The 25,490-nt window shown below is 42.3% G+C and overlaps 1 protein-coding gene across 1 annotated transcript in view; it reads right to left on the bottom strand.

Moving 5' to 3' along the window:
• The window catches only part of LOC116970738 (versican core protein-like), a 54,605-nt gene that overhangs the window by 10,586 nt on the left and 18,529 nt on the right, over positions 1–25,490 (bottom strand). The window contains exons 4-6 of the mRNA XM_033017214.1: positions 23,146–23,304; positions 19,249–19,331; positions 961–1,105 (exon numbers count right to left, since the gene is read on the bottom strand). Of these exons, the coding sequence (XP_032873105.1) occupies positions 961–1,105; positions 19,249–19,331; positions 23,146–23,304 (387 nt within the window). The remainder of the gene's footprint in view (positions 1–960; positions 1,106–19,248; positions 19,332–23,145; positions 23,305–25,490) is intronic.

The following is a 25,490-nucleotide window of genomic DNA, read 5'->3' as shown; positions in this document are numbered from 1 at the left end:
TTGTATTTACTCATTTCCCAGTGGAAGGTTGCATAACAACACTGGATCAGATGCAACACTCTCTTGCAGCTGATTAACTTAGAACATCTGTCTTGGTTCAACAGATGTTCAACAGACAGCTGGATGAGATAGCTTAATGACTACTGGAGACACAGGCAAGCATTTTGCAACAAGACTGAATGACTTCAGGCAGAAATGGAAGAATGTTGTACTGTGTCCAGGGACATAATCGAAGTGTACAGCATATAATAAGGATACCTAAACCACGACTTGCTATCAGCTAAACTAGAGAACAGAAGCAGCACACTCTCTATACATTGACAGCGCAGAAGAGGGAGTACAGAGAAGGTTCACCAGACTGATTCCTAGGATGTCAAGACTTTCATATGACGAAAGACTGGATAGACTCGGCTTGTATTCGCTAGAATTTAGAAGATTGAGGGGGGGTCTTATAGAAACTTACAAAATTCTTAAGGGGTTGGACAGGCTAGATGCAGGAAGATTATTCCCAATGTTGGGGAAGTCCAGAACAAGGGGTCACAGTTTAAGGATAAGGGGGAAGTCTTTTAGGACCGAGATGAGAAAATCATTTTTTACACAGAGAGTGGTGAATCTGTGGAATTCTCTGCCACATAAGGTAGTTGAGGCCAGTTCATTGGCTATATTTAAGAGGGAGTTAGATGTGGCCCTTGTGGCTAAAGGGGTCAGGGGGTATGGAGAGAAGGCAGGTACAGGATACTGAGTTGGATGATCAGCCATGATCATATTGAATGGCGGTGCAGGCTCGAAGGGCCGAATGTCCTACTCCTGCACCTATTTTCTATGTTTTCTATGTAAGCTGCAATTAGACCATGTACATATTTGTTATTTGTGGCAGTCACCCTACAACCCACTGCGATGTGTTTTTACTGAAAGGCTTTTCTAATGAGGCCTGATGAAGACAGTGAACACCATGCTTACCTGTGCCCTTTTTACATGTGTAGGTAAGGTGGTAGTTACATGGAACATCATTCCATTGGCCATCCTCATGCCAGATCATAACTACGCAGTCTTCGCCAGAAGAGAAGAAGCTATCAGGCTGGTGTGGTCGCCAGTTTTCATATTGCTGTGCAGAATACAGGAAAGACGTGTTACAATAAATTGGTTAATTAATCCATATCAAAAATATTCACAGGTCACTGAATCTAAAACAGTCACAACAAAACTTACAATTAGATTAACATACACTTAATGAACTTTGATTGCTGTGACTTTGATTCCAGAATTCACACATTTAATTTTTATATAATTATGTGCTAATTGGTATAAACTGTTGCAGTGAATGCTGAAATTATATGCATATGGAAATCCTCATGTTAACATTTGTTTTGAAAGTTAGTGCATTTGAAATATGGATAACCTTGCAAAATAGGTTGAGGACTTGATTATTCCATAGATCTCTGCTGCAGCCTGTCTGCTCAATGTACTTGTGCTGAAAGACCTGTGTAGGAAAGAACTGCAGTCTGAAGAAGGGTCTCGACCCGAAATGTCACCTATTCCTTTTCTCCAGAGATGCTGTCTGACTCGCTGAGTGCGTGTACAAAATCATGAGAGGAATAGATCGGGTAGATGCACAGAGTCTCTTGCCCAGAGTAGGGGAACCGAGAATCAGAGGACATAGGTTCAAGGTGAAGGGGAATAGATTTAATAGGAATCCGCGGGGTAACTTTTTCACACAAAGGGTGGTGGGTGTATGGAACAAGTTGCCGGTGGAGGCAGTTGAGGCTGGAACTATCCCATCATTAAGAACATGGATAGGACAGATTTGGAGGGATATGGACCAAGCGCAGGCAAGTGGGACTAGTGTAGCTGGGACATGTTGGCCGGTGTGGGCAAGTTGGGCCGCAGGGCCTGTTTCTACACTATATCACTCTATGACTCTCTGAGCCACTCCAGCTTTTTGTGTCTATCTTATACTATAAGGCTTTATATTTCACTCTCTAAGGGAATGGAGCTAAAATAAATGTGTTCTAAAAATCAGTGCCACAGGATATAGATCCCGAATTCTCATATTTTAGCACAAAAAGGACTTAAGATCTAACTGACAGTTATGGTCCATGTTTCTAACGGGCTAAGTGATCACACATTTTAGGAATGCTTTTCCTCATCTGAGTCCAGTGATTGTGAGCCATAGTCTGGAACCATAGTCAAGGCACTAAATATATATATTTCAAATAACAAATTGAAACAATCATTTTGCTAAATGAATGATATTGGGAAAATTCAATTTCATATTAACATTTTTTAAATAACTTTTCTTAAGATCATGATCGAATGTGCCAGTTTTCACCTTAGAAAGAAAGTTAATAAAATAGACAAAGTGTGTATGTTCCAAAGGGAACAATTTGCTCGAATACTTTGGCCTGAATTATTTTCCTCTTGCTTGCATTGGCAAGGCTGCGTTTTGTTCTGTTTCACTTGGTCAAATAAAATACCTTCTTAAGCTGTCAAAAATTACTGATCTGTTTTTACCCATTTTGACATACCCCAAATTTTGAGCCTTACCGACAGGAGTGTGAGTTTTATTTTTCGAAAAAAAATATTTAATTTGTAATTAAGTGTTGAGAATCAAATAAAAAGGATAGAATTCACTCGAAACATTACCCAGGACCGTAATGGAATTTAGAAAAAAACATTCCACGCCCCAGCAAAAGGCAAAATAATTGCATTGATTTACATATCTGACCTCATGTCTGAAAACAAAATAATTACTTTAATAAATAACAGAAATAACAATCACCAAAAAAAAAAAAAAGATAATATTTCTTCCAGCAGTTTTTCAGCTTTTTATTAATTGGCCTTAAAATTTGTCAAGAAATATCAACACTCAAATGTTCACTTTATAGTCCATTTATGAATTTCACCTCCATGTCATATCTTGTGACTTGCATTCAGCCATAAAGTGCTTTATAGAGATTTAAAAGTGCAACCTGGTCGGAAGATTACTTAAAGTAATTTATCAAGAATCGATTGATTTGCAAATCTGCATGATATTGATTGGAAAATATTCTTCCACTGCTCATTGCTGACAGCATGTATTTCCAGTGCTTGGAGCATTGAGGATTAAGAATCAACCACATCAATAACTCTGGAGTCATAAACAGATTAAAGCATGATGGAATTAAATGGGTTTTTAATTGCATTCTGGTGATTTGATGGTAATATTTTGGGCTGGTTTCACATTTGACTTGCTAACTTGGAATTTCAATTCCCCAGCTTCTGTGTCCTGTCTCTGCAATCCCGCAACACTGCATGAACTACCCCCCACTCCCCCTCATGACTCCAGTCTCCAGTGTACAAGCTCCCACCCGTCACACACAAATTGTGTTCAGTATCATCAGACGGAAACTTCCATGTAAGCCATGCCATATTGTGGAAGCAATTCGAATAGGGATGAAAGAATCAGTAAATGCACAATAGCTCTTTTGTATCAAGATTAAGAGTATGTGGTGAAGACAGGGTCAATGGGATGTGAAGGGCCTGTCCCACGTGGGCGTTATTTGTGTGTTACGTAAGTGGCGCGTGAGGATTTTGAGAATCCCAAAATCCTGGGGTGCCGTGTGTCACTGCCTACGTCGCCACGTCTCACCACGCACCATGCGCACGTGTCATAACGCGTAAATGATGTAGCGTAAATGTCGCGCGAATAACGCCCAAGTGAGACAGGCCCTTAAGTCTACAGATGTTAGGACTCGGGAAGTAAGTGTTCTTGTAAAATCCATCCAGTGTTGATCAATACAAATTCTCACAATCTTCTTCACCTCATCCCACCCCTGTATCGACAAAAGTTCTGTTCCCCACGAGGGATAGTTATTAGATTAAGGATAGTACGTAAGTGACATTTGTTGCAAGTCAAGCCTCACATCCGAGACTTATTTCATTCACTCTGGCTACTAGTTTTAATGAGCACACAAAATGTTATTTATTGTGTGGAGATGCAACTCTAAAATGAGCACATTGTTTCTGAGAACGTTGGGATTTTAGAGTTATATTTCAAATGTGGGTTTTGAAGTGATTTTGGCAGTGGTGCATTGTGTGGCTATTGTGAGACTGTTTTAAGTGCCAAGACATTGAATCAGACTGTAATGCCTTGTCTAAATTGAGCCAAATCTGATAAACAAATCCATCAAGATGACTATTCCCACCAAGTTGCTTACATTGGGCAAAATTGTGCTGTCGGAATCATTTATATGGATAAAATGTAGGATTCAACATAACTTTCCTTCTTAGATTCGCACCATTTTATGTGCACACTCTATTGAGAAAATATTTCATGCAGTACAGGTTTTAAGTTAATTGGCCTCTGTAAATTGGGAGTGGTTGCAAAAGTGGGATAAAATAGAACTAGCGTGAATGTGTGATCAATGGTCGGCATGGACTCGGCGGGCCATGTTGGATCTTTCAAATCAATCAAACGATATTCTGCCCTGATCTATAAATGGAATGTACTGTAATTCTGAACTATTCCTTTATTATGCTTATCTAGTGAAATGCATTATTAAATGACTAAATATAGATAGTTTCAAATAATATCGTTTATTTTACCACTACTGAGCCTGATCAGATTAACTTGCGGTAGCTCTTTGCCTGCGGGCTGGTGACAATGGTTGATTATACTGAATCTTACATAGAAACCCTCTAAAAGGATTGTGTTCAAAGTGGGTAGCAATCAAAATCAAGGCACAGGTAGCATATCACCACAGATAGCCTATGATCATGTGTGCATTTCTTACTAGTTGTTGCAAAGTATAACCTAGGTCTTGCTGTATGCAGACATGGGCCTACCTTACTTGCTGAGAAGTTGCAAATGGAATTGAATGTTATCTAGTCATCAGCAAACGTCCCTACTTCTGACCTTATGACAGCAGGAAGATAGTTGGGCTTAGGTGAATGATCTCCAGAAACCTTCTTTTGTATGAGGCACAACTTTATTTTCCTCTTCTTGCCTACTTTTCTTGAGATTTATCAGAATTCATTGATGCCACACTCGGTCAAATGTAGCCTTGGCGTCAAGGACAGCCATTCTCATCACACCTGCGCAATTCAGCGCTTTGGTCTACATGTGGACCAAGACAATGATGAGGTCTGGAGTTGAGTGATCCTGAAGAAACTTAAACTATGCATTAGGAAGCGTGTTATTAGTCAGTAAGATGCCACTTGGCGTCATTGTTGTCTGGTCCTATATCCGGTGGACTTAGCCATTTCTTGATATCGTGTGGAGTGAATCAAATTGGCCGAGGACAGTGGGGATCTCGGGAAGAAGGTTAAATGGATTATATCCTCTGCACTTCAGCCCTGTCTTCTGCATTCACATTTTAAAATAGGGCTTTCATGCATTATGAGAGATACAACAGCCAAGCTGTATAGAAAAAACACCTCATAAACAGCAATGTGAAAATAATCAGACAATCTGTTTTAGCGTTGACCCGCAGATAAATATTGGCCAAGACACAAAGACTAACATTTCTATTGGTAATATAGTGATATGAGATCTTATAACTACTTTGGATTATACATGGCATAACTTTAATCCAGAAGAGCAACACTTGTCCATTACTGCCCTGGCATGTCACCCTAGATTCCTACACAGGCTTTATCCACTGTCCCAGATGGAAGGGACTACAAAATGTGCTTTGAATACTTCCAGAACGTGGAGTGCTCGCTGGTTGAAATTAACCTAGTGCTTTCCAAAGTAAAGAACTTCAACATTTGAAAATGTAAAATATAGAAAGAATACTTATTAAGTATTTGAGAATTAAATATTTCCATCAAAACCTAATCCCAGCTTTTGCAAATGCATAGTTATAAAAATTACATATTTTGGAATCAAACTACTTTCTTCCTAAGCCTCGGATATTTTTCATCTAAAAGGTACTGGCAGCAGGGAGACGCTAGGAGCACTACCTCCACCTTGTGGCGGCACGATTACACAGCGGTGGAGTTGCTCCCTTACAGCGCCAGAGACCTGGGTTCGATCCTGACTATGGGTGCTTTCTTTGTGGAGTTTGTACATTCTCCCTGTGACCGCATGGGTTTCCCCAGGTGCTCTGGTTTCCTCCCATACTCTAAGTACATATGTTATTTGGCATTGGTTCAAATTGTCATTTGTCCCTAGGATAGTGCTAGTGTATGGAGACTGCTGGTCGGCATGGACTGGATGGGACAAGGGGTTCGTTTCTGTGCTGTATCTCTAAACTAAACTAAACTAAACTAAACCTTCTCATTCAAATTGCAGGCCATCGATCCTGACTTGGAAAAACAGTCCTTCTTTCTTCATTACTAAGTCGGAAACTTTCGATTTCCTATCCAAAAGCACTCTGGAAATACTATCATCGCAGATCTTCGAGCAAGAATTGGAAAGTAGTGTCTGCAGCCATAACATTAATAAAGCTATCAAAACAGATCCGATCTTCTCAAGTGCCTTGATATTTCCTACAATGACTCACGCATTGAAATTAAGCCAAACTAAACTATCTGACAGGGTCAGATTAGGTCACATGTTCGTATCTGTCCTCAGTTAACAATTAAGCAAAAAATACACCGCAGTTAACTCTTAAAACTGTCTCAAGATCTGAAGGAGGCCAATGTCCGTGCATGCGCAGAAAAGAGATGACACGTTGTCAGGGTACAGAGATGACTAATGGTGAGCGGAAGCAAATGTAAATCATGCACTAGATCAAACCTCGGGCTGTTCTGTGCTGTATATTCTATGAAATCTCATAATTTCAAAGCAGCAGTTTACCAATATATAGGTTGTTAACGGTTGCTGTGGATTCAGTGGGTCAAAGGACCTGTTTCCATTCTCTATCTCTCTATTGACTCAAACACCTTTTAACATTAGCTTCTCTGTCTTGGCTTCTGAATCTTGCCGAAAATATGACTCATTAGCACCTGAGTACATTGTCAATGTAAATGAGGCATGGATACAACATGGTCTTTTACGCCTGCTTGGTCATAGATTTTTGACCAAGCAGGCATTTTATTCAAATTGAAGTTAAATGCATACTGTATGTGTCTGTTGACAAATAATTAAGCTTTTTTAACTTGCAACATCTCAAAGTTGCACACATCCTAGAGTGGATGTGGAGAGGATGTTTCCTAGTGGGAGAGTCTAGGACTGGAGGTCATAGCCTCAGAATTAAAGGGTGTTCTTTTAGGAAGAAGATGAGGAGGAATTTATTCAGTCAGAGGGTGGTGAATCTGTGGAATTCTCTGTCACAGAAGGCTGTGGAGGCCAATTCAGTGGATATTTTTAAGGCAGAGATAGATAGATTCTTGATTAGTGTGGGTGTCAGAGGTTATGGGGGGGGAAGGTAGGTGAATGGGGTTAGGAGGGAGAAATGGATCAGCCATGATTGAATGGTGGAGTAGACTTGATGGGCCGAATGGCCTAATGCTACTCATATCACTTATGATAATCCCAATCTCCACCTGGCCCACTAGGCCCATTATCACCTATGACCCAACACCAACCCGTCAATCCACCATTCCTCCTCTGCCTACAATCCCCTGAGCACCACACTCTGATCACCTGGCCTGCCACTTCCCCTCAAAAATCAGCGTGGAGGAATCTCATCTTATCTCATTTAAAATGACAGCACACACCCCTGATCGCCCATCTCCCTAATGTCACAAAGTTCCCCAGATATGTCATGCCTTTGTCTATGAACCATCTACTGGATGTTTATAACATTAGGAGTGGCACAGACAGGGTAGACAGCCAGAGTCTTTATTTACAAAGTGCACATTTCAAATACTAAGGTGAGAGAGGGAGTAGGTATCAAACAACCATTAACATCAAACATCAACTATTGACAACCTATACTTTGTGCGGTGCCATTGATACGAGCAGTAGGTGACTGGAACCTGTGCAGGGGAGGTGCTGGAAACAGATGCAATAGTGGTGTCTCAGAAGCTTTTAGATAGATGGAGGGACATGGAATTTGGGCAGGGCCAGAAAATATCAGTTTAATTTGGCACCCTGTTTGACACACTCACCAATGGCTAGTTCCCTGTGCTGTATTGTTCTATGTCCTGTCTCTTCTGTTGGACATCAACTGCTTACATCTTAGAATCATAGACTGATACAGTGTGGAAATGGGCCCTTCGGCCCAACTTACCCATGCCGACCAACATGACCCACTGTACTAGTCGCACCTGCCCACGCTTGGCCCAAAACCCTTCAAACCTATCCTATTCTTGTACCTGTCCAAATGTTTCTTAAATTATATTATATTACCTGCTTCAACAACATCTTTTTAGACTTCACTTAAGACTTTAGAGATGTAGTGTGGAAACAGGCCGTTCTACACACTGAGTCTGCTCCAGCCAGCGACCCCTGTGCATTAACGCTATCCTACACACACTAGGGACAATCTACAATTTTACTACAAACCTGTACCTTTTTAGAATGTGGAAGGAAGCCAGAGCTCCTGTGGAAAACCCACGCAGGTCATGGGGATTACGTACAAACTCCGTACACACAGCACCAGCAGTCAGGATCGAACCCTGGCCTTTGACGGTGTAAGGCAACACCTCTACTGCTGCGCCACAGTGCCACACACATTTTAAATAGTAGGATTCTCAGGAGAGGGCAATGATTGCTTTGTCTGTGTTAGTTAATAACCCGGTTTTATTTAGATTGGAAACACTCAGCACTTGACAATATGATTTGAAGATTGGATTAGTAAGTCACTTGGCATTTGTGAATAATCCAAACAAACTTTCTTCAGTAAAATTACCTTTTCTTCTACTTGGGTAAAAAGGATCATTGTTGCTTAATATACATCATTAGGCATGGAGGCACAGTGGTAGATTTGCTGCCTTACAGTGCGTGATACCCGGGTTCAATCCTATGGGTGCTGTCTGTATGGAGTTTGTACGTTTCCCCTGCCACAGAGGGCAGTGGAGGCCAAGTCACTGGATGGATTTAAGAGAGAGTTAGATAGAGCTCTAGAGGCCAGTGGAGTCAAGGGATTTGGGGAGAAGGCAGGCATGGGTTATTGATAGGGGACGATCAGCCATGATCACAATGAATGGCGGTGCTGGCTCGAAGGGCCGAATGGCCTCCTCCTGCGCCTATTTTCTATGTTTCTATGACCTGCGTGGGTTTTCTCCGAGATCTTCGGTCTCCCCACACACTCCAAAGACGTGCGGGTTTGTAGGTCAATTGCCTTGGTATAATTGTAAATTGTCCCTAGGGTGTGTTGGATACTGTTAGTATGTGGTAATTGCTGGTCGGCATAGACTCGGTGGGCCGAAGGGCCTGTTACCACACTGTATCTCTACACTAAACTACACAAAATACAGGAAAAGGGGAAGACATTTTATTTTAATTGAGAGAAGAAAATAAAAAATAAATTGCAGTGTGTTCACTGATTAAGCATTACGATGGATCTGGGTGGCAACAGAAAACTGCAGATAAATGCTTCATTTAAATCAATTTGAACAACTGCATAGTGTTTGTAATTGATACGAGGTTGTAACAGCAGCGGCTTGAATAAGAAGGGTCCTGCCTCATTAATGAGATCCTGCCACAATATCATCTCTCCTGCTAACACCTATTCCTACTCGGGAGTGAACATTAATTAGGGGCAATCATTTTTTTCGAGACACCAGCTACCATTTGCAATTTAATTATGCACCTCTGTCCTTTGCAGTGAGTAATATCCTCTAGGGAGACCCTGTCAATGCTATTTGCTGGCTTTGCAGGCAGATGTTGACAGGAGTGTGCTACAGAGCTGCCAGTCACTGATGTTTGCGGGTCCCTGTTAGAATGCCTGAGCTCACAGTTGTGTTGCTGGGACAGTGCATTGAGAATGTGGTCGATCCATTAGGAAGTGAGGGCTGACATCACTCTTTTGCTGCTAGTACATCTCCTGATGGACAAAGTGGCAATACTGAAACCAGTTTAGTTTAGTTTAGAGATACAGCGCGGAAACAGGCCCTTCGGCCCCACCGAGTACGCACCGACCAGCGATCCTCGCACGCTAACACTACCCTACACACACACTAGGGATAATTTACATTTATGGCAAGCCAATGAACCTACAAACATGTTCGTCTTTGGAGTGTGGGAGGAAACCGAAGATCTCAGAGAAAACCCACGCAGGTCACTGGGAGAACGTACAAACTCCGTACAGACAGCACCCGTAGTCAGGATCGACCCAGCGCTGTAAGGCAGTAGCTCTACCGATACGCCACCAGGTCACCCTCATTTCCTCACCCCATTCACCAAACCAGGAAGAAAGGTAATGAAATCTTGTACAGCATGCGCTGTGTCTCTTGGCCTTGTTACCTAACAGTTGAGGCCATTTTGCCTCAGGCATAGGAAGCTTTGTGCTGCTCTACATTCTCCCTGGCACATGACTCCACTCCCCCATTTCCAGAACATAGATATTTGGCTCTGCTGCTAGTGTTTCTATTGTTCACTGTCCAAAGTGGAAGGAAATTATTCTTGTTAGAAGGGGATAAGGATAAGTGGAATCCACATAGATAATATTACAATATCTTAACCACTGGAACAGTGCAGCAGCCTGCCATAGTATTTTATCTGTGTCAAGCTGAATAAAATTAACTGCCTCAGGGATTGTACCTCCCTAAGGCGTTTGATTTTATGACAGGTCTACCTATATAATTTTATAGATGGATGTGGTATTTTGAAATTAAGGATGGGCTTGTTCATGAAATGTTTATCGAGAGGATATAGTACACATTCACCAGCTTCCCTTTCATACATTCACATCAAAACAATTGTTCCTATACTGGAAAGCTGTTTCAGTCTTAAGGGCCTGTCCCACTTGCATGCGATTGCGTGCGTTTGGCGCGACCAAACGGAAGCGGAGTTCGCGCGTGATATAATTTGCGTCATACTTACCAATCAGCTGGGCAGGAGGCAGGCCGACTGAATTTGGGCATCGCACTGCGTCGGGCGGTGACGTCATCATGCAACGCCATGCGCTAGGCGTACGCCACCAAGACGCTGCGTATGCCATCAAGACGCTGCGTACGACCGCAATGCGCCTGCGTGCCGACAGGCCGTTGGCGCGCAAAGATTTCGGACATTGTCCGATTTTCGGAGCCCCGCGCGATGTCGGGACCTGACCCGCACAACTCCGCGCTTCTACATGGGACCGGCCCTGCACGGCCATACGGTGCCCGTACGCCTCAAGCGACCACATTTGGTCGCGCCAAACGCATGCAGTCGCACACAAGTGGGACAGGCCGTTAAAGGACACAAAGTGCTGGAGTGACTCGGCAGGTCAGGTTATCTGGAGAACATGGATGGGTGACATTTAGGGTTGCGACCCTTCTTCAGACTTCTTCTGACCCAACTGAAGAAGGGTGGACTACCTCAGTGGAGACATTACCTCACTGGAGAACCTTGAACTATCTTTGATCAGATGTTACTAGCTTTATCTTGCAGTAAACGTTATTCATGTTATTCTCTTTATCATGTATCTGTACACTGTGGATGGTTCAATTGTAATCATGCATTGTCTTTCTGCTGACTGATCAGGACACGTCAACAAGACTTTCACTGTGCCTTGGTACACCTGACAATAAACTAAACTCAACTTGAGGCTCCCATCCCAAAACATCGCCTATCCATGTTCTCCACAGATGCTGCCTGACCTGTTGAGTTACTCCAGCACTCTGTGTCCTTTTGATCAAGCCAGCATCTGCAGTTCCTTGCTTCTACAGCTACTTTAGTCCGAGATGTTCTGTGCTTGGCAGGCAAAACCTTTTCCTTGCTATTAATGGTCATAAGGTCATGTGATAGTAGTAGATTCGGCCCATCAAGTCTACTCTGCCATTCGGCCCATCAAGTCTACTCTGCCATTCAATCATGGCTGATCTATATCTCCCTCCTAACCCCATTCTCCTGCCTTCTCCCCATTACCTCTGTCACCTGTACTAATATAGAATTTATCTATCTGCCTTAAAAATACCCACTGACTTGGGCTTTACAGCCTTCCGTGGTGAAGAATTCCACAGATTCACCACCCTCTGACTAAAGAAATTTCTCATCATCTCCTTCCTAAAAGAACGTCCTTTTATTCTGAGGCTACGACGTCTAGTCCTAAACTCTCCCACAAGTGGAAACATCCTCTCCACATCCACTCTATCCAAGCCTTTCACTATTCTGTATGTTTCAATGAGGTCCCCCCTCAATCTTCTAAACTCCAGCGAGTACAGGCCCTGTGGTGACAAATGCTCATCATAGGTTAACCTACTCATTCCTGGGATCATTCTTGTAAACCTCCTCTGGACCCTCTCCAGAGCCAGCACATCCTTCCTCAGATACGGTGCCCAAAATTGCTCACAATATTCCAAATGTTATTTCGTTTCTTTGCTGGCCTATAAATGATGGTGTTATTCTTCTTGCAAAGGTTTCGTTGTTCCATGAGCTTTTATAGTGATGCATTATTGACTGGGTCCACCATGTCGGGCTACATACCAACACTTCATGAGCACGTCAGGTGAATATTGTAAGCCATTTTGGTGGGCTGTGTCCAATTTACTGTTGAACACTACTCAGAAGATAATACTCAAATGGAAAATATGCACTGTACAGTTATAAGAACATAAGATCTGGGATCAGGAGTAAGGAATATGATCACTTGAGCCTGCACCATCTTTTCATAAAATCATTGCTGGTTTGAGTCCCACTATCCTTGACCCCCCTGCGATCCCTATATCTCTCAATTTCAACCAAGTGGCATAATCTCATGAAGATTATCGCTTGCTTGAAGACATTAGTTTAATCAAAGTATGATTGCAGTGAAGATTACGGCAATTGACAAATATAATTAGAACATGGCCACAGTTCCCAGCATCAGTAAACAGGTGGAAGGACACCTAAAATTATCATCCAATTTCGTTCAAGATTGGACTGAAGTTCAAATGGCTATTCTCATCCCTGGAGAGGTTGATTTACCATGGCTGGGACAGTCTCTGGAACATAAGTGAATGAAAATCTAGGGCAAAGTGTGGGATGATACCGACCGAACCTTGCAGACCAAATGCGTGGATCTGAAGTCGGTGTATTCTGATGGGCTCTCTGACAATGGGCAGCTGAACTGTTAGTTTAAAAAAAAAAGGTGTCTGCTTCTGAATGTTAACCGTAACAAGAAGACTGGAGGAATATGAGACAGATTAAGCCACAATCCCCTCACTATTAAATAACCTCCTTGCCCTCGATCTTTAAGCCAAATATTTTGATGCTTTCTCAACTGAGCCAAAACTCAGAAATGTGCTGACACTGCAAAATAAACCCACCCAGGGTCAGGCCTGTGGTAGATAGAAACTAGGGAGGAACATTGGAAATATAATATAACTGCTGCTGTGGACACTGATTATAGCTGAACATTGACAAATGATCCTCGATTTTAGTTTTCGCCATGACCAAGGATGCTTTTATTGCTATATTTGAGTATATTTTAATATTGACGTCGTATTCAATGCTTAATGCATGTTTTGCAAGCACTTTTAATTGTCTGCGATATTAATTTAAGAAGAAAATAATGCCGTGTTATAATAATGTGATATTCCTGGAGAAATTATTACTGAGATTGGTTTATAAAATCATTCAAACCATGTATAAACCAGAACCTTCCAGGCTATTGCTGCCCAAATCTGGATAACACAGGCTTTCACAAGTAATATCACCCATCTTTTGGCGTCTAAAAAAGCATTACTTATTTTGGATAATTTCACTCCAAAAAGGAAGAAAGATTCTAAGGGGAGCAGGAGGCAACCGTGGCTGACAAGAGAAGTTAGGGATAGAATAAAACTAAAAGAAAAGATGTATAACACAGCAAAGAGTAGCCGGAAGCCAGAGGATTGGGAAACTTTCATAGGACAACAGAAGGAAACAAAACGGGCAATATGGGCTGAAAAGATGTAGTACGAAGGGAAGCTGGCCAGGAATATAAAGGACAGTAAATTCTTCTTTAGATATGTTAAGGGAAAAAGAGTAGCAAAGTCAAATGTGGGTCCCTTGAAGGCAGACACGGGTGAATTTATTATGGGCAACAAGGAAATAGCGGAAGAGTTGAATAGGTACTTCGGATCTGTCTTCACTAAGGAAGACACAAACAATCTCCCAGATGTACTGGAGGACAGAGGATCTAAGGGGGTAGAGGAACTGAAAGAAATTTTCATTAGGCGAGAAATAGTATTGGGTAGGCTAATGGGACTGAAGGATGATAAATCCCCTGGGCCTGATGGTCTGCATCCCAGGGTCCTCAGGGAGTTGGCTCTAGAAATAGTGGACGCATTGGTGATCAGTTTCCAATGTTCAATAGATCAGGATCAGTTCCTGTGGATTGGAGGATAGCTAATGTTATCCCACTTTTCAAGAAAGGAGCGAGAGAGAAAACGGGGAATTACAGACCAGTTAGCCTGACTTCGGTGGTGGGAAAGATGCTGGAGTCAATTATTAAAGAGGTAATAATGGGGCATTTGGATAGCAGTAAAAGGATTAGTCCAAGTCAGCATGGATTTATGAAAGGGAAATCATGCTTGACTAATCTTCTGGAATTTTTTGATGATGTGACATAAAATGGATGAAGGGGTGCCAGTGGATGTAGTGTATCTAGACTTTCAGAAAGCCTTTGATAAGGTCCCGTACGGGAGACTGGTGACTAAAATTAGAGCACATGGTATTGGGGGTAGGGTGTTGACATGGATAGAAAATTGGTTGGCAGACAGGAAGCAAAGAGTAGGAGTGAACGGATCCTTTTCAGAGTGGCAGGCAGTGGCGAGTGGAGTGCCGCAAGGCTCGGTGTTGGGGCCACAACTGTTTACCATATATATTCATGATTTGGAAGAGGGAATTAGGAGCAACACTAGCAGATTTGCAGATGACACAAAGCTGGGTGGCAGTGTGAACTGTGAAGAGGATGTTAAGAGGTTGCAGGGTGACCTGGACAGGTTGAGTGAGTGGGCAGATGCGTGGCAGATGCAGTATAATATAGATAAATATGAGGTTATCCACTTTGGCGGCAACAATAAGGGGGCAGATTATTATCTCAAACGGGGTTAGGTTAGGTAAGGGGGAGGTGCAGCGAGACCTGGATGTCCTTGTATACCAGTCACTGAAAGTTGGCTTACAGGTACAGCAGGCAGTGAAGAAAGCTAATGGAATGTTGGCCTTCATAACAAGAGGATTTCAGTATAGGAGTAAAGGTTCTTCTGCAGTTGTATAGGGCTCTGGTGAGACCACATCGGGAGTATTGTGTACAGTTTTGGTCTACTAATTTGAGGAACGACATCCTTGTGATTGAGGCAGGGCAGCGTAGGTTCATGAGATTGATCCCTGGGATGGCGGGACTGTCATATGAGGAAAGATTGAAAAGACTAGGCTAGTATTCTCTGGAGGGGGCTCTTATAGAAACATATAAAATTATAAAAGGACTGGACAAGCTAGATGCAGGAAAAATGTTCCCAATGTTGGGCGAGTCCAGAACCAGGGGCCACAGTCTTAGAATAAAGGGGAGGCCATTTAAGACTGAGGTGAGAAAAAAGTTTTCACCCAGAGAGTTGTGAATTTGTGGAATTCCCTGCCACAGAGGGCAGTGGAGGCCAAGTCACTGGATGGATTTAAGAGAGAGTTAGATAGAGCTCTAGGGGCTAGTGGAGTCAAGGGATATGGGGAGAAGGCAGGCACGGGTTATTGATTGGGGACGATCAGCCATGATCACAAGGCTTAAAGGGCCGAATGGCCTCCTCCTGCACCTATTCTCTATGTTTCTATGTTTTTATGTTATGTGGCATTTTTCTTTTTCTTTGCTGGGCAGCGGCAGAAATTTGGCAAGTAAAGACTAGGATTGTATAAATCATCCTAAATGCCCATTAAATGTATCATCCCAACTCACTAACTAAACAGTGTCAGGTGAGAGCTTGTTAGACACCAATGGTTAAAAAAGCTTAACAATCACAGGCAGCACCATGCCACAGCGGTAGAGTTGCGGCCTGATTACGGGTGCTGTCTGTACAGAGTTTGTATGTTCTCACTGTGACCTACGTGGGTTTTCTCCGAGATCTTCAGTTTCCTCCCACACTCCAAAGAAGTACAGGTTTGTGGGTTAATTGGCTTGGTCTAAATGTAAATTGTCCCTAGTGTGTGTAGGATAGTGTTAATGTGCGGGGATCGCTGGTCGGTGCCAACTCAGAGGGGCCAAAGGGCCTGTTTCCGCGCTGCATTTGTAAACTAAACTAAACTAAACTAAATAGAAACACAACGTTGAGATAATGAATCACAGCCTGTTAAATAATAAAATGTCTATAGTATAGCAACACTAACGTGAGATTGATAGAAGGAAGAAGGAAACATGGATCTAGCAACGGTTTTAACAGCCAATGTATCCCTTCCCATCAATGACTCAGTAGTGGAAGGTGTCTATGAATTTTCCATAGTCAATTTTACACAAAACAGACTGGCCAACCACACAAGGCTAATTGTGCTACATCAACAACAAATATACTATCAAGAGTTTTTTCTTGCCTCAAAATAAACCAGCTGATAACTTTTCCCAGTAAGTTCAGCTTCATTGAGGTAATGCCGTCAAACTTGCCAGATCTGGTCAATGTCAGCGCAGTTTAGTGTCTCAATTTACGCTCGCAAAAAATGGTGTTTTAAAATGCTTTGCCACATGTGGAAGTGACTCACCTCTACACAAAAGCTCAATTATATCAGCCACTGCTTCTAGCTCAGCAACAGATCATGGCAATGGCTTACTGCAGAAAGCTTTCACATATTTTTGCCAGTTCACCAACAGCACTTGGCTGCATGCATAAAACATTTCTTGGGATGCACTCAGGAAAAAGATTTGAAAGCAGAAGTAGCTTTTGTTTTACAATGCCTTATATAGTCAAACAATGCTAATATTTCAATCGGCAAAGCACACAATGTCAGAATTTCGTATGAAAGTGCCACTAACAATCTGCAAGGAAAGAATTGTGTTGTAAACATGTTGGCCAATTCTTTAGTAATTGGAATAATTTGATGATTTGACCTGCCCCTTAATAAGAAGCCCCTTTATTAGCCACATGCTTCAACTGTGGCATTGTCATTTCATTAGAGAATAAAACTACGTCTTTTAATTTGGAAATCATTAGTTTGTTTATCAGATTGTGGAATTAACTGCTATGGAGACTAGTATGATTGACATTAATGATGCTGAACTCAAGCCAACAGCGCAGCTTTGCAGTCAGGAACATGCATGACAAGATGATCCAACAAGAGGCTTTCCAAAGTAATTTAGTTTAGTTTAGTTTAGAGTTTCGGTCCACCAAGTCCGCAATGACCAGCAATCCCCGCACGCCAACACTGCCCTGCACACACTAGGGTCCATTATACATTTATACCAAGCCAACTAACATACGTATTTGGCAAGAGCGGAACTCGCTATCAAAACATGGAGGGGACGGGGGACACAATTTTTTGGCGGCCACGCGCGCAGGCGCGCACACACACACACACACGCACACGCACTCACACACACACACACGCACTCACACACAAGCGCGCGAGGCTTCAGAGGCTCAATCCAGCGCTAAATGCAGCTCAACTCTGCCTGTCTCACTGGGTTAACTACAGCCCTGTCTGGACTGACAGGATACCAGCGCTGCTTCTCCGCGCTGGCCATATTTCCCGCAAGCCCAGGAAAGCTGTAGGGGCCTCACCTGGTGGGAGGGACAGGGCAGAGTTGAGCTGGGTTTAGCGCTGTTTCTCTGCGCTGGCCCGGCTGATTCCCGACCAAAGATCCTATAGCGAAGGATCTTTGCTGCCGATCTCTCTGGCCACCCGCGGGCGGGGGGGGGGGGTACTTGGGAGTGGAAAGGACATCGCCGGAGAGCCGGCCAGGATCGATCCTGGCTGCGGCTGAAGCTGCAGGTCTGTGCCATGTCTCCCTCCTCCAATAATCGCGCTGAATCATGTCCCACCCCAATTGCCTGCCGACCGACTTCTCTCTCCTCCAATCGGCGCCCTCGATCACCGGACTTTTTAATCCGGATTACAAAAACTTGGGGGGGGGGGGGTGTCCCCCACCTCTCAAAACATGGAGGGGACGTGTCCCCCCCGGGTTTTCCGCCCCTGGTTTTTGGAGTATGGGAGGAAACCGAAGATCTTGGAGAAAACCCACGCAGGTCACGGGGAGAAGTGTAGAAACTTTGTACAGATAGTACCCACAGTCAGGATCGAACCCGGGTCGATGGTGTTACCACTATGCCACCGTGCCACCCTTTAAAATGTGATTCTTTTTTTCCTAGAGGCATTTATCCTAGTCTCTATTGCATGGGAATTACTCTGGATTTATATAGCGCCTTTCTAATACTCAAGGCGCTTTACATCGCATTATTCATTCACTCCTCAGTCACACTCGGTGGTGGTAAGCTACTTCTGTAGCCACAGCTGCCCTGGGGCAGACTGACGGAAGCGTGGCTGCCAATCTGCGCCTACGGCCCCTCCGACCACCACCAATCACTCACACACATTCACACACAGGCAAAGGTGGGTGAAGTGTCTTGCCCAAGGACACAACGTAAAATCTTCAATCATCAATGGTCTGCAGTGGCCACGGTAGTGATCAGTTCATGCTGGACACACTTAAGTGGAAGAGTAGTTATGCATCTCTTTCTGCATGTACATGCAATAATTATGATCATTTTACAGCAATCTATTCTATTATTAGCTTGTTCTGAAGCAGGGACATGCTATCGGTAACATCTACCTCAACCACAAGGAATAAAGTCAGTTTTCTGTATCGGCAACGGATTCAGAAAGTGCAGCCTGTCTCCTTCGGGAGATGTGCCAGTTCTTGATGTATCAACTTCTGAATGCAATCTTAAAATTAATTCCTCTCCATTTGGGTAACCTAGATTTCTAATCAGACAAAATAAAATCAAAACCAAAGGTTGGGACTACATGAACTGATTTCCTTGGCTGCAGTAGTCTGGTGATTACTGTATAAATGGGTTTTTGTGTACTCATTAGAAATTATATTGTGTGCTCCTTATTATTGGATCCCCTAACTCCTAGTGCAGTGGTTTAACTGGCAATACAGAATTCTTAATAATTATATTTTACAGTAGCAACTCTAGAACAGAATCTTGTAGTTAGTCCACAATGCATCTTTATAACTCCCTCAGGAAGGTTCCACCTGCAAGGTGTAAAAGTGAACATATCTAGCAAGGACTAACCAGGGGGCTTCCATCTGTCCAGCGGAAATCCTGTTCGAACATTTTGTCATTTAGACCAATCCATTGGTAGTCCTGGCCAATACCTATGGGGCAAACAAAATAAGGAAGGATGGATTCAATACCAATCTCATGTAAGACAATGATTCATCTTGTAAAACAGAAGGTTTGCATCCACACACACCCACGCACGCACGCACGCACCACCCACACCACCCACACCACCCACACCACCCACACCACCCACACACACCACACACACCACACACACCACACACACCACACACACCACACACACACACACACACACACACACACACACACACACAGAGAGAGAACCTGCACATTCCACACAGACAGCACCTGAGATCAGAATTGGGTCTTTGGCGCCGTGAGGCAACCGTTCTACCAGCTGCACCACTGCCACCACATCATAATAATAATAATAATAATAATAATAATAATAATAATAATAATAATAATAATAATAATAATAATAATAATAATAATAATAATCATATATTTTATTGTCATTGCACATAAGTTCAACGAGATTTGGGTATGCAGCTTCCATCCGACATCATAACTTAAGTAACAACTAAAATTATTATTACTATTATTACTATTGTTACTAAGGTTATATTTCTTAAGAATATTATTTATGAAATTTATAACTGGTGTACTAATGCAGTTTTCACGGAAATTTCAACCCTCTCACATTCGCAATGAAATACAAAAATATTCTCCCAAAGACAAGGACTGGTTAATTTCTCCACGTGAAATGCATTCAGATCCTCTGATGATTTGAGTCAGAGCTGCTGACTACTCAGATGAGTTGAACTCAATGGGTTTGCGTTTTGTCAGTTCTGCACTGAGCTGCCAGATGGAACATATGTGCAAGTGTGATGCTTCATCTGAGGGACTAAAGATCAATGACATGATCCATCCGGCCCAACTTCAATCCCACATCCTGCTGGCTAACAAAGGCGTTGCAGTGACAGCAGACTAGAAGAAGCCAGTGACCCAAAGCAGCTTAACTGGAGTGATGGAAGGTGAATTTTGCAGCTGGCTGTTCTCTTTAAAAATAGGAATCCTTACAAAGATGAACTGTCAGACAGTTACAGTACACAGATACAGATCTGTAAGACAGCTTTACATGGTTCAACCCTCTACTCTCTCCTTTACATTTGAAATCTATCAAGACCAAGACCTTGATTGCAATTTCAGTGCATGAAAGTCAAGACAATTTTGTACCCTTAAAAATGGTTATATCTGCTCTCATTACTCGTTTATCTTGTCGGGACTAAAACCAAATCAATTTTTAAATAAGGAGAAGAAAACATTGTAAATATCTATCCTGTATGAAGAAGAGGATCCATTTTTGCATAATACCCCAGATCATTCTCATTCTTCCTATCATTAATCAATCTGCTATATATTTTCCTGTTTTATTTATACTACTGAAGACCCGAAGTTTTCAGAACTGATGCTCCAACTGTTTAAATTGTATATCTTGCTCTAAGGAAGGCAATACAAGGAACCCAAGATGTCTTGGACCCTTTGGCCTCATATTTATTTTGGGGAAATTGCTGGAGTCGATAATTAGGCTGGGAGGTACTGAACGCCTTCAATATTTTCAGCAGGTCAGGCAGAGCCAGTACAAACTTGTAAAATGTATACTATGCTTGGCTAACGTGTTTAGTCTTTTTAAAGATGTGCCTAAATTAATGGAGAAGGTCTCTGTATATTTCATTTAGAAGACACTTGATAAGGTCCCTCAATCCAGATTTTTATCTAAAGTAGTAACGTGTGGAAATTATTGGTAGAGTAAAACATTTCGAGGTGGCTGGTGAAAGAGAAGAACGTTAATGGGCAGGAATGAACTGCAGATGCTGGTTTAAACTGAAGATAGATACAAAATGCTGAAGTAACTCAGCAGGACAGGCAGCATCTCTGGAGAGAAGGAATGGGTGACGTTTCAGATCGAGGCCCTTCTGCTATTACCCTCCCGAGGTTAATGGGCAGATCAGCAAGACATGAATAGCAATGACTGCAAGACCCATGTTGGGGTCAAATTTTATTTTTGAAATATTTTTTAATACAACTTGGGTGATGGGAGAAAAAGGATAAAAATCAATGTTGCAGATTACAGGTGATGTGGTACATAGTGCACACAGAAACTGCAATCTTAATATATTTATTAATGGTAATAAAATGTAATGTGAGCTTTTCCACTTTGGAGTTAAAAGGGTTGGAATTGGCAATAGTAAAATGCTACAGGCAATATGTGGGTGGAGAGATGAAGGGTCCATGTACATGGATCATTAAAATGTCATGGGCAGGTGCAGTATGCAAATAGCAAGACTAATGGAATGCTTGACTTTATATCTAGAGGACTAAACCACTGGGGATTGAAATTATTCTGCAGTAGTGCAAAGCTCTCATTAGACCACACCAAGAATCTTGTGAGTACTTCCAAGCAAAATCTTAGGGAAGATAAATTGGCTTTGGAAAAAAAAATGTTATGTAGCAAAATAACTCACTGCCTGTAAGAGTGGTCGGGACAAAAGTTAATCAGGGCTTTCAAAAGGAAATTGGATAGGCACGAGAAGAAATAATATGTGGGCACTTGTGGTTAGAGAGGGGAAGTGGAATTGGCAGGTTTGCTTAACAAAGAGCTGATATATCTTAGTTCTGTGATTTTAACCATTTGATTAGAAGGGTTTACATAAACTAGCATTGTATTCTCTCAAATATTGTCGTTCAAGGCATGAAGGATATTTGTAAGGCATTAAGCTTAAGATATTAATTAGATAGATTTAAACTATCTTTGCTCTTTGTAAAGCAAACCTATCAATTCCAATTTCCCCTCTCCATCCTCATGACTAGCAGAAATAGTTTAAAAATTGGACCCAGGCCTTTCAAGAGTAAACTTGGGTAACACTTCCACATTCAAAGTAGGGTAGACATTTGGAACTCCATTCCTCAGAGTGGAAATGATGCCTGGTCATTTATTAACCTTGAGTTTGGGAACATAGACTTTAGTTAAGTTGATCATGTAGGTCACAGATTAGCCATGACAATACTAAATACTAGAATAAGTTTTAGAAGCTAAGTGTATGCATCCTTCCATTTGCAAGACTAAACTTTTATTTCAATTTGCTCTTTCCTATCATAAACATTCAAAATCAGTTGATTTGATTCCTGCAATTACGTGTACTAACATCTGAATTCATGGTTTGGAAATCACTGTTTGTGCATTCACTCATTGTATGAAGATAGTTGAGGCCAGTTCATTGGCTATATTTAAGAGGGAGTTAGATGTGGCCCTTGTGACTAAAGGTATCAGGAGAGAAGGCAGGTACAGGATACTGAGTTGGATGATTAGCCATGATCATATTGAATGGCAGTGCAGGCTCGAAGGGCCGAATGGCCTACTCCTGCACCTATTTTCTATATTTCTAGGTTTCTATGTATGACTTATGGTAGAGGGTGAAAATACTCTGAAAAAATCATGAGAGGAATAGAATCAGTTAGATGCACAGAATCTCTTGCCCAGAGTAGGGGAATCGAGGACCAGAGGACATAGGTTCAAGGTGAAGGGGAAAAGATTTAATATAGGAATCTGAAGGGCAATATTTTCACACAAAAGGTGGTGGGTGTATGATACAAGTTGCCAGAGGAGGTAATTGAGTTTGGGACTATCCCAACGTTTAAGAAGCAGTTGGACAGGTAAATGGATAGGACAGGTTTGTAGGGATTTAGACCCAATGCGGGCAGGTGGGACTAGTGTAGCTGGGACATGTTGGCCAGTGTGGGCAAGTTGGGCCGAAGGGCCTGTTTCCAAACTGTATCACTCTATGACACCATAACTGTTTCCGAATAGTCAAAAGTACGTACGGTTCACGAAAAGTTGCTCCTCGTGTGTGAGGATGCTGGACAGGTGAGCCCCCTGCAGACGACATTCCTTCTCCGCATCCTCCCAGGTCCGTCGGTGGCCAAAGTATTTGTAGCAATGTCCTTGGAATTTGTGCCATCCAAAATCACAGTCCTCCGTATCTGGCAATCAAATCAACAGATCCATGAATTCACTGGACACTCCATCGCCAATCTTTCCTCGTCAAGTATAGACACAGAGAACACTCATTTAAATGAGCAACATTTGTGGTAACATGCTTGAAGAAATCACACAACCGTCCAATAATGAAATAAGGTTAAGGTGAAATTTAAATAATTCTATTTCCTCAATTAGCCCACAGTCTTCTACAGCTGTGGTCAAATGTCAAAAGAAGCTGAGTCTTCCGGCAACACAAGACAAAAAGTACTAGAGTAACTCAACAGGTCAGGCAGCATCTCTGCAGGACATGGATAGGCAAATCTTCGGGTCGGGACCCTTCTTTAGACGCTGATGAATGGTTCCATCCCGAAAAACATCACCTATCCACATTCTCCAGGTATGCTGCCTTACACGTTGAGTTATGCCAGCAATTTTGTGTCTTTTCTTGTAAACTGGCATCTGTAAGTTCTTGTGTCTACTGTCTTCGGGTAGTCAGGAGAACTGTGCACTTGAAACAAAAACAGCAAGGGAAAACTGGCATTTGAGATAGAGCATGATCCATTTCTAAGTTTCACCATAAAATGATGGGTTCGCTCGTTATTTTATCACAATCAACTTTAGCTAATGCAGTTAAAATATTCATTTTAAGAAAAACAAGCAAACTGCCAAGTTGATGAATTCATAAAAGAAGTTGGCCTCAAATTATATTTTAACATCTGTGCATATAACCTAACACAATAATATTTGGTTCTTTGCTCCGTTAATTTAAATGGAGTGTTAACCAGTTTATCTATGTGCTAATATTCACATAACACTAGGAAATTTAGCTCAGGATAAAACTGAAGTGACTGATTTTTGAAATGCAAGAAGTGAAACCTTACTTCTGAGGTAGGTGATGGTCTAAATATGCTACTTGTGAATGCAAGGCTGTAACTAGCAATAATAGGCCATTGGCATTAAATTCAAATATAGATTTGTATGAGAACCAGTGCCAGCAAGGAGGAACACAAGCCAAAGCATTGCAGAACCAACACAGAAATCCTTTTATCATGTCAGTGTTAATGGAGGAGTCATCAGGTTAAATTATCTAATCTGTCTCTTTCGAGCATCCAACTATGTAACTTTTCTAGTTAACTTTTTCAAGACAAAGTTCTTAACAAAACTTAAATTTGAACATTCATCTCATCGCTCAACTGTAAAACCAATCATTTGTGTGTAGCTGAAGAAAGGACTCGACCCAAAACGTCACCCATTCCTTCTCTCCAGAGATGCTGCCTGTCCGACTGAGTTACTCCATCTTTTTGTGTCTATCTTCATTTGTGTGGTGATCTTTGCTAGTGGAAGTAGTGTCGATACTACTGGTGGCTGTTTTGACTCTGGTGCCCCAGGATACCTCCCCTTGGGGAGATCATTGAAAGACATGGCATAGATTTCAATATGTGGGGTGGTAGCACATAGCTCATTGCCACCTCAATACAATCACCATCTCTAAAATGTTAATCTGCTGTCCCACAACTGGAAGGGCAGACATTTACTCCAAGTGAATATTGAGAAGTTTGAAACTATGACTTTTGTCCTTGCTGCAAAATTCTAGTCAATAGACAATAGACAATAGGTGCAGGAGGAGGCCATTCGGCCCTTCGAGCCAGCACCACCATTCAATGTGATCATGGCTTATCATCCCCAATCAGTACCCTGTTTCTGCCTTCTCCCCTTATCCCCTGACTCCACTATCTTTAAGAGCCCTGTGAGAAAAAGTGTTTCCTCGTCTCTGTTCTAAATGGCTTACTCCTTATTCTTAAACTGTGGCCCCCGGTTCTGGACTCCCCCAACATCGGGAACATGTTTCCTGCCTCTAGCGTGTCCAAGCCCTTAACAATCTTATATGTTTCAATGAGATCCTCTCTCATCCTTCTAAACTCCAGAGTGTACAAGCCCAGCTGCTCCATTCTCTCAGCATATGACAGTCCCGCCATCCTGGGAATTAACCTTGTCAAAGCCATCACTCTTCCTGGCAGCTATCTTGATGCAAAGGCCAGTTTAATTTTCTCTTTAAATGAATAGATATCCCACTGCAGGTCTTTCCCAGGTTCTGAGCTCAGTTAGATTGTACCTGCCAGAGCAGTTGAAAGACAGTAACAATTTTGGAACGCCCTTACTTCCTTAGAAGGCTTAGGAAGTTTGGCAT

This window comes from Amblyraja radiata, chromosome 3 (assembly GCF_010909765.2).
Source record: "Amblyraja radiata isolate CabotCenter1 chromosome 3, sAmbRad1.1.pri, whole genome shotgun sequence".
Lineage (NCBI taxonomy): Eukaryota > Metazoa > Chordata > Chondrichthyes > Rajiformes > Rajidae > Amblyraja > Amblyraja radiata.
The sequence above is the reverse complement of the archived record's forward strand: the minus strand, read 5'-3'. Positions and strand labels throughout refer to the sequence as shown.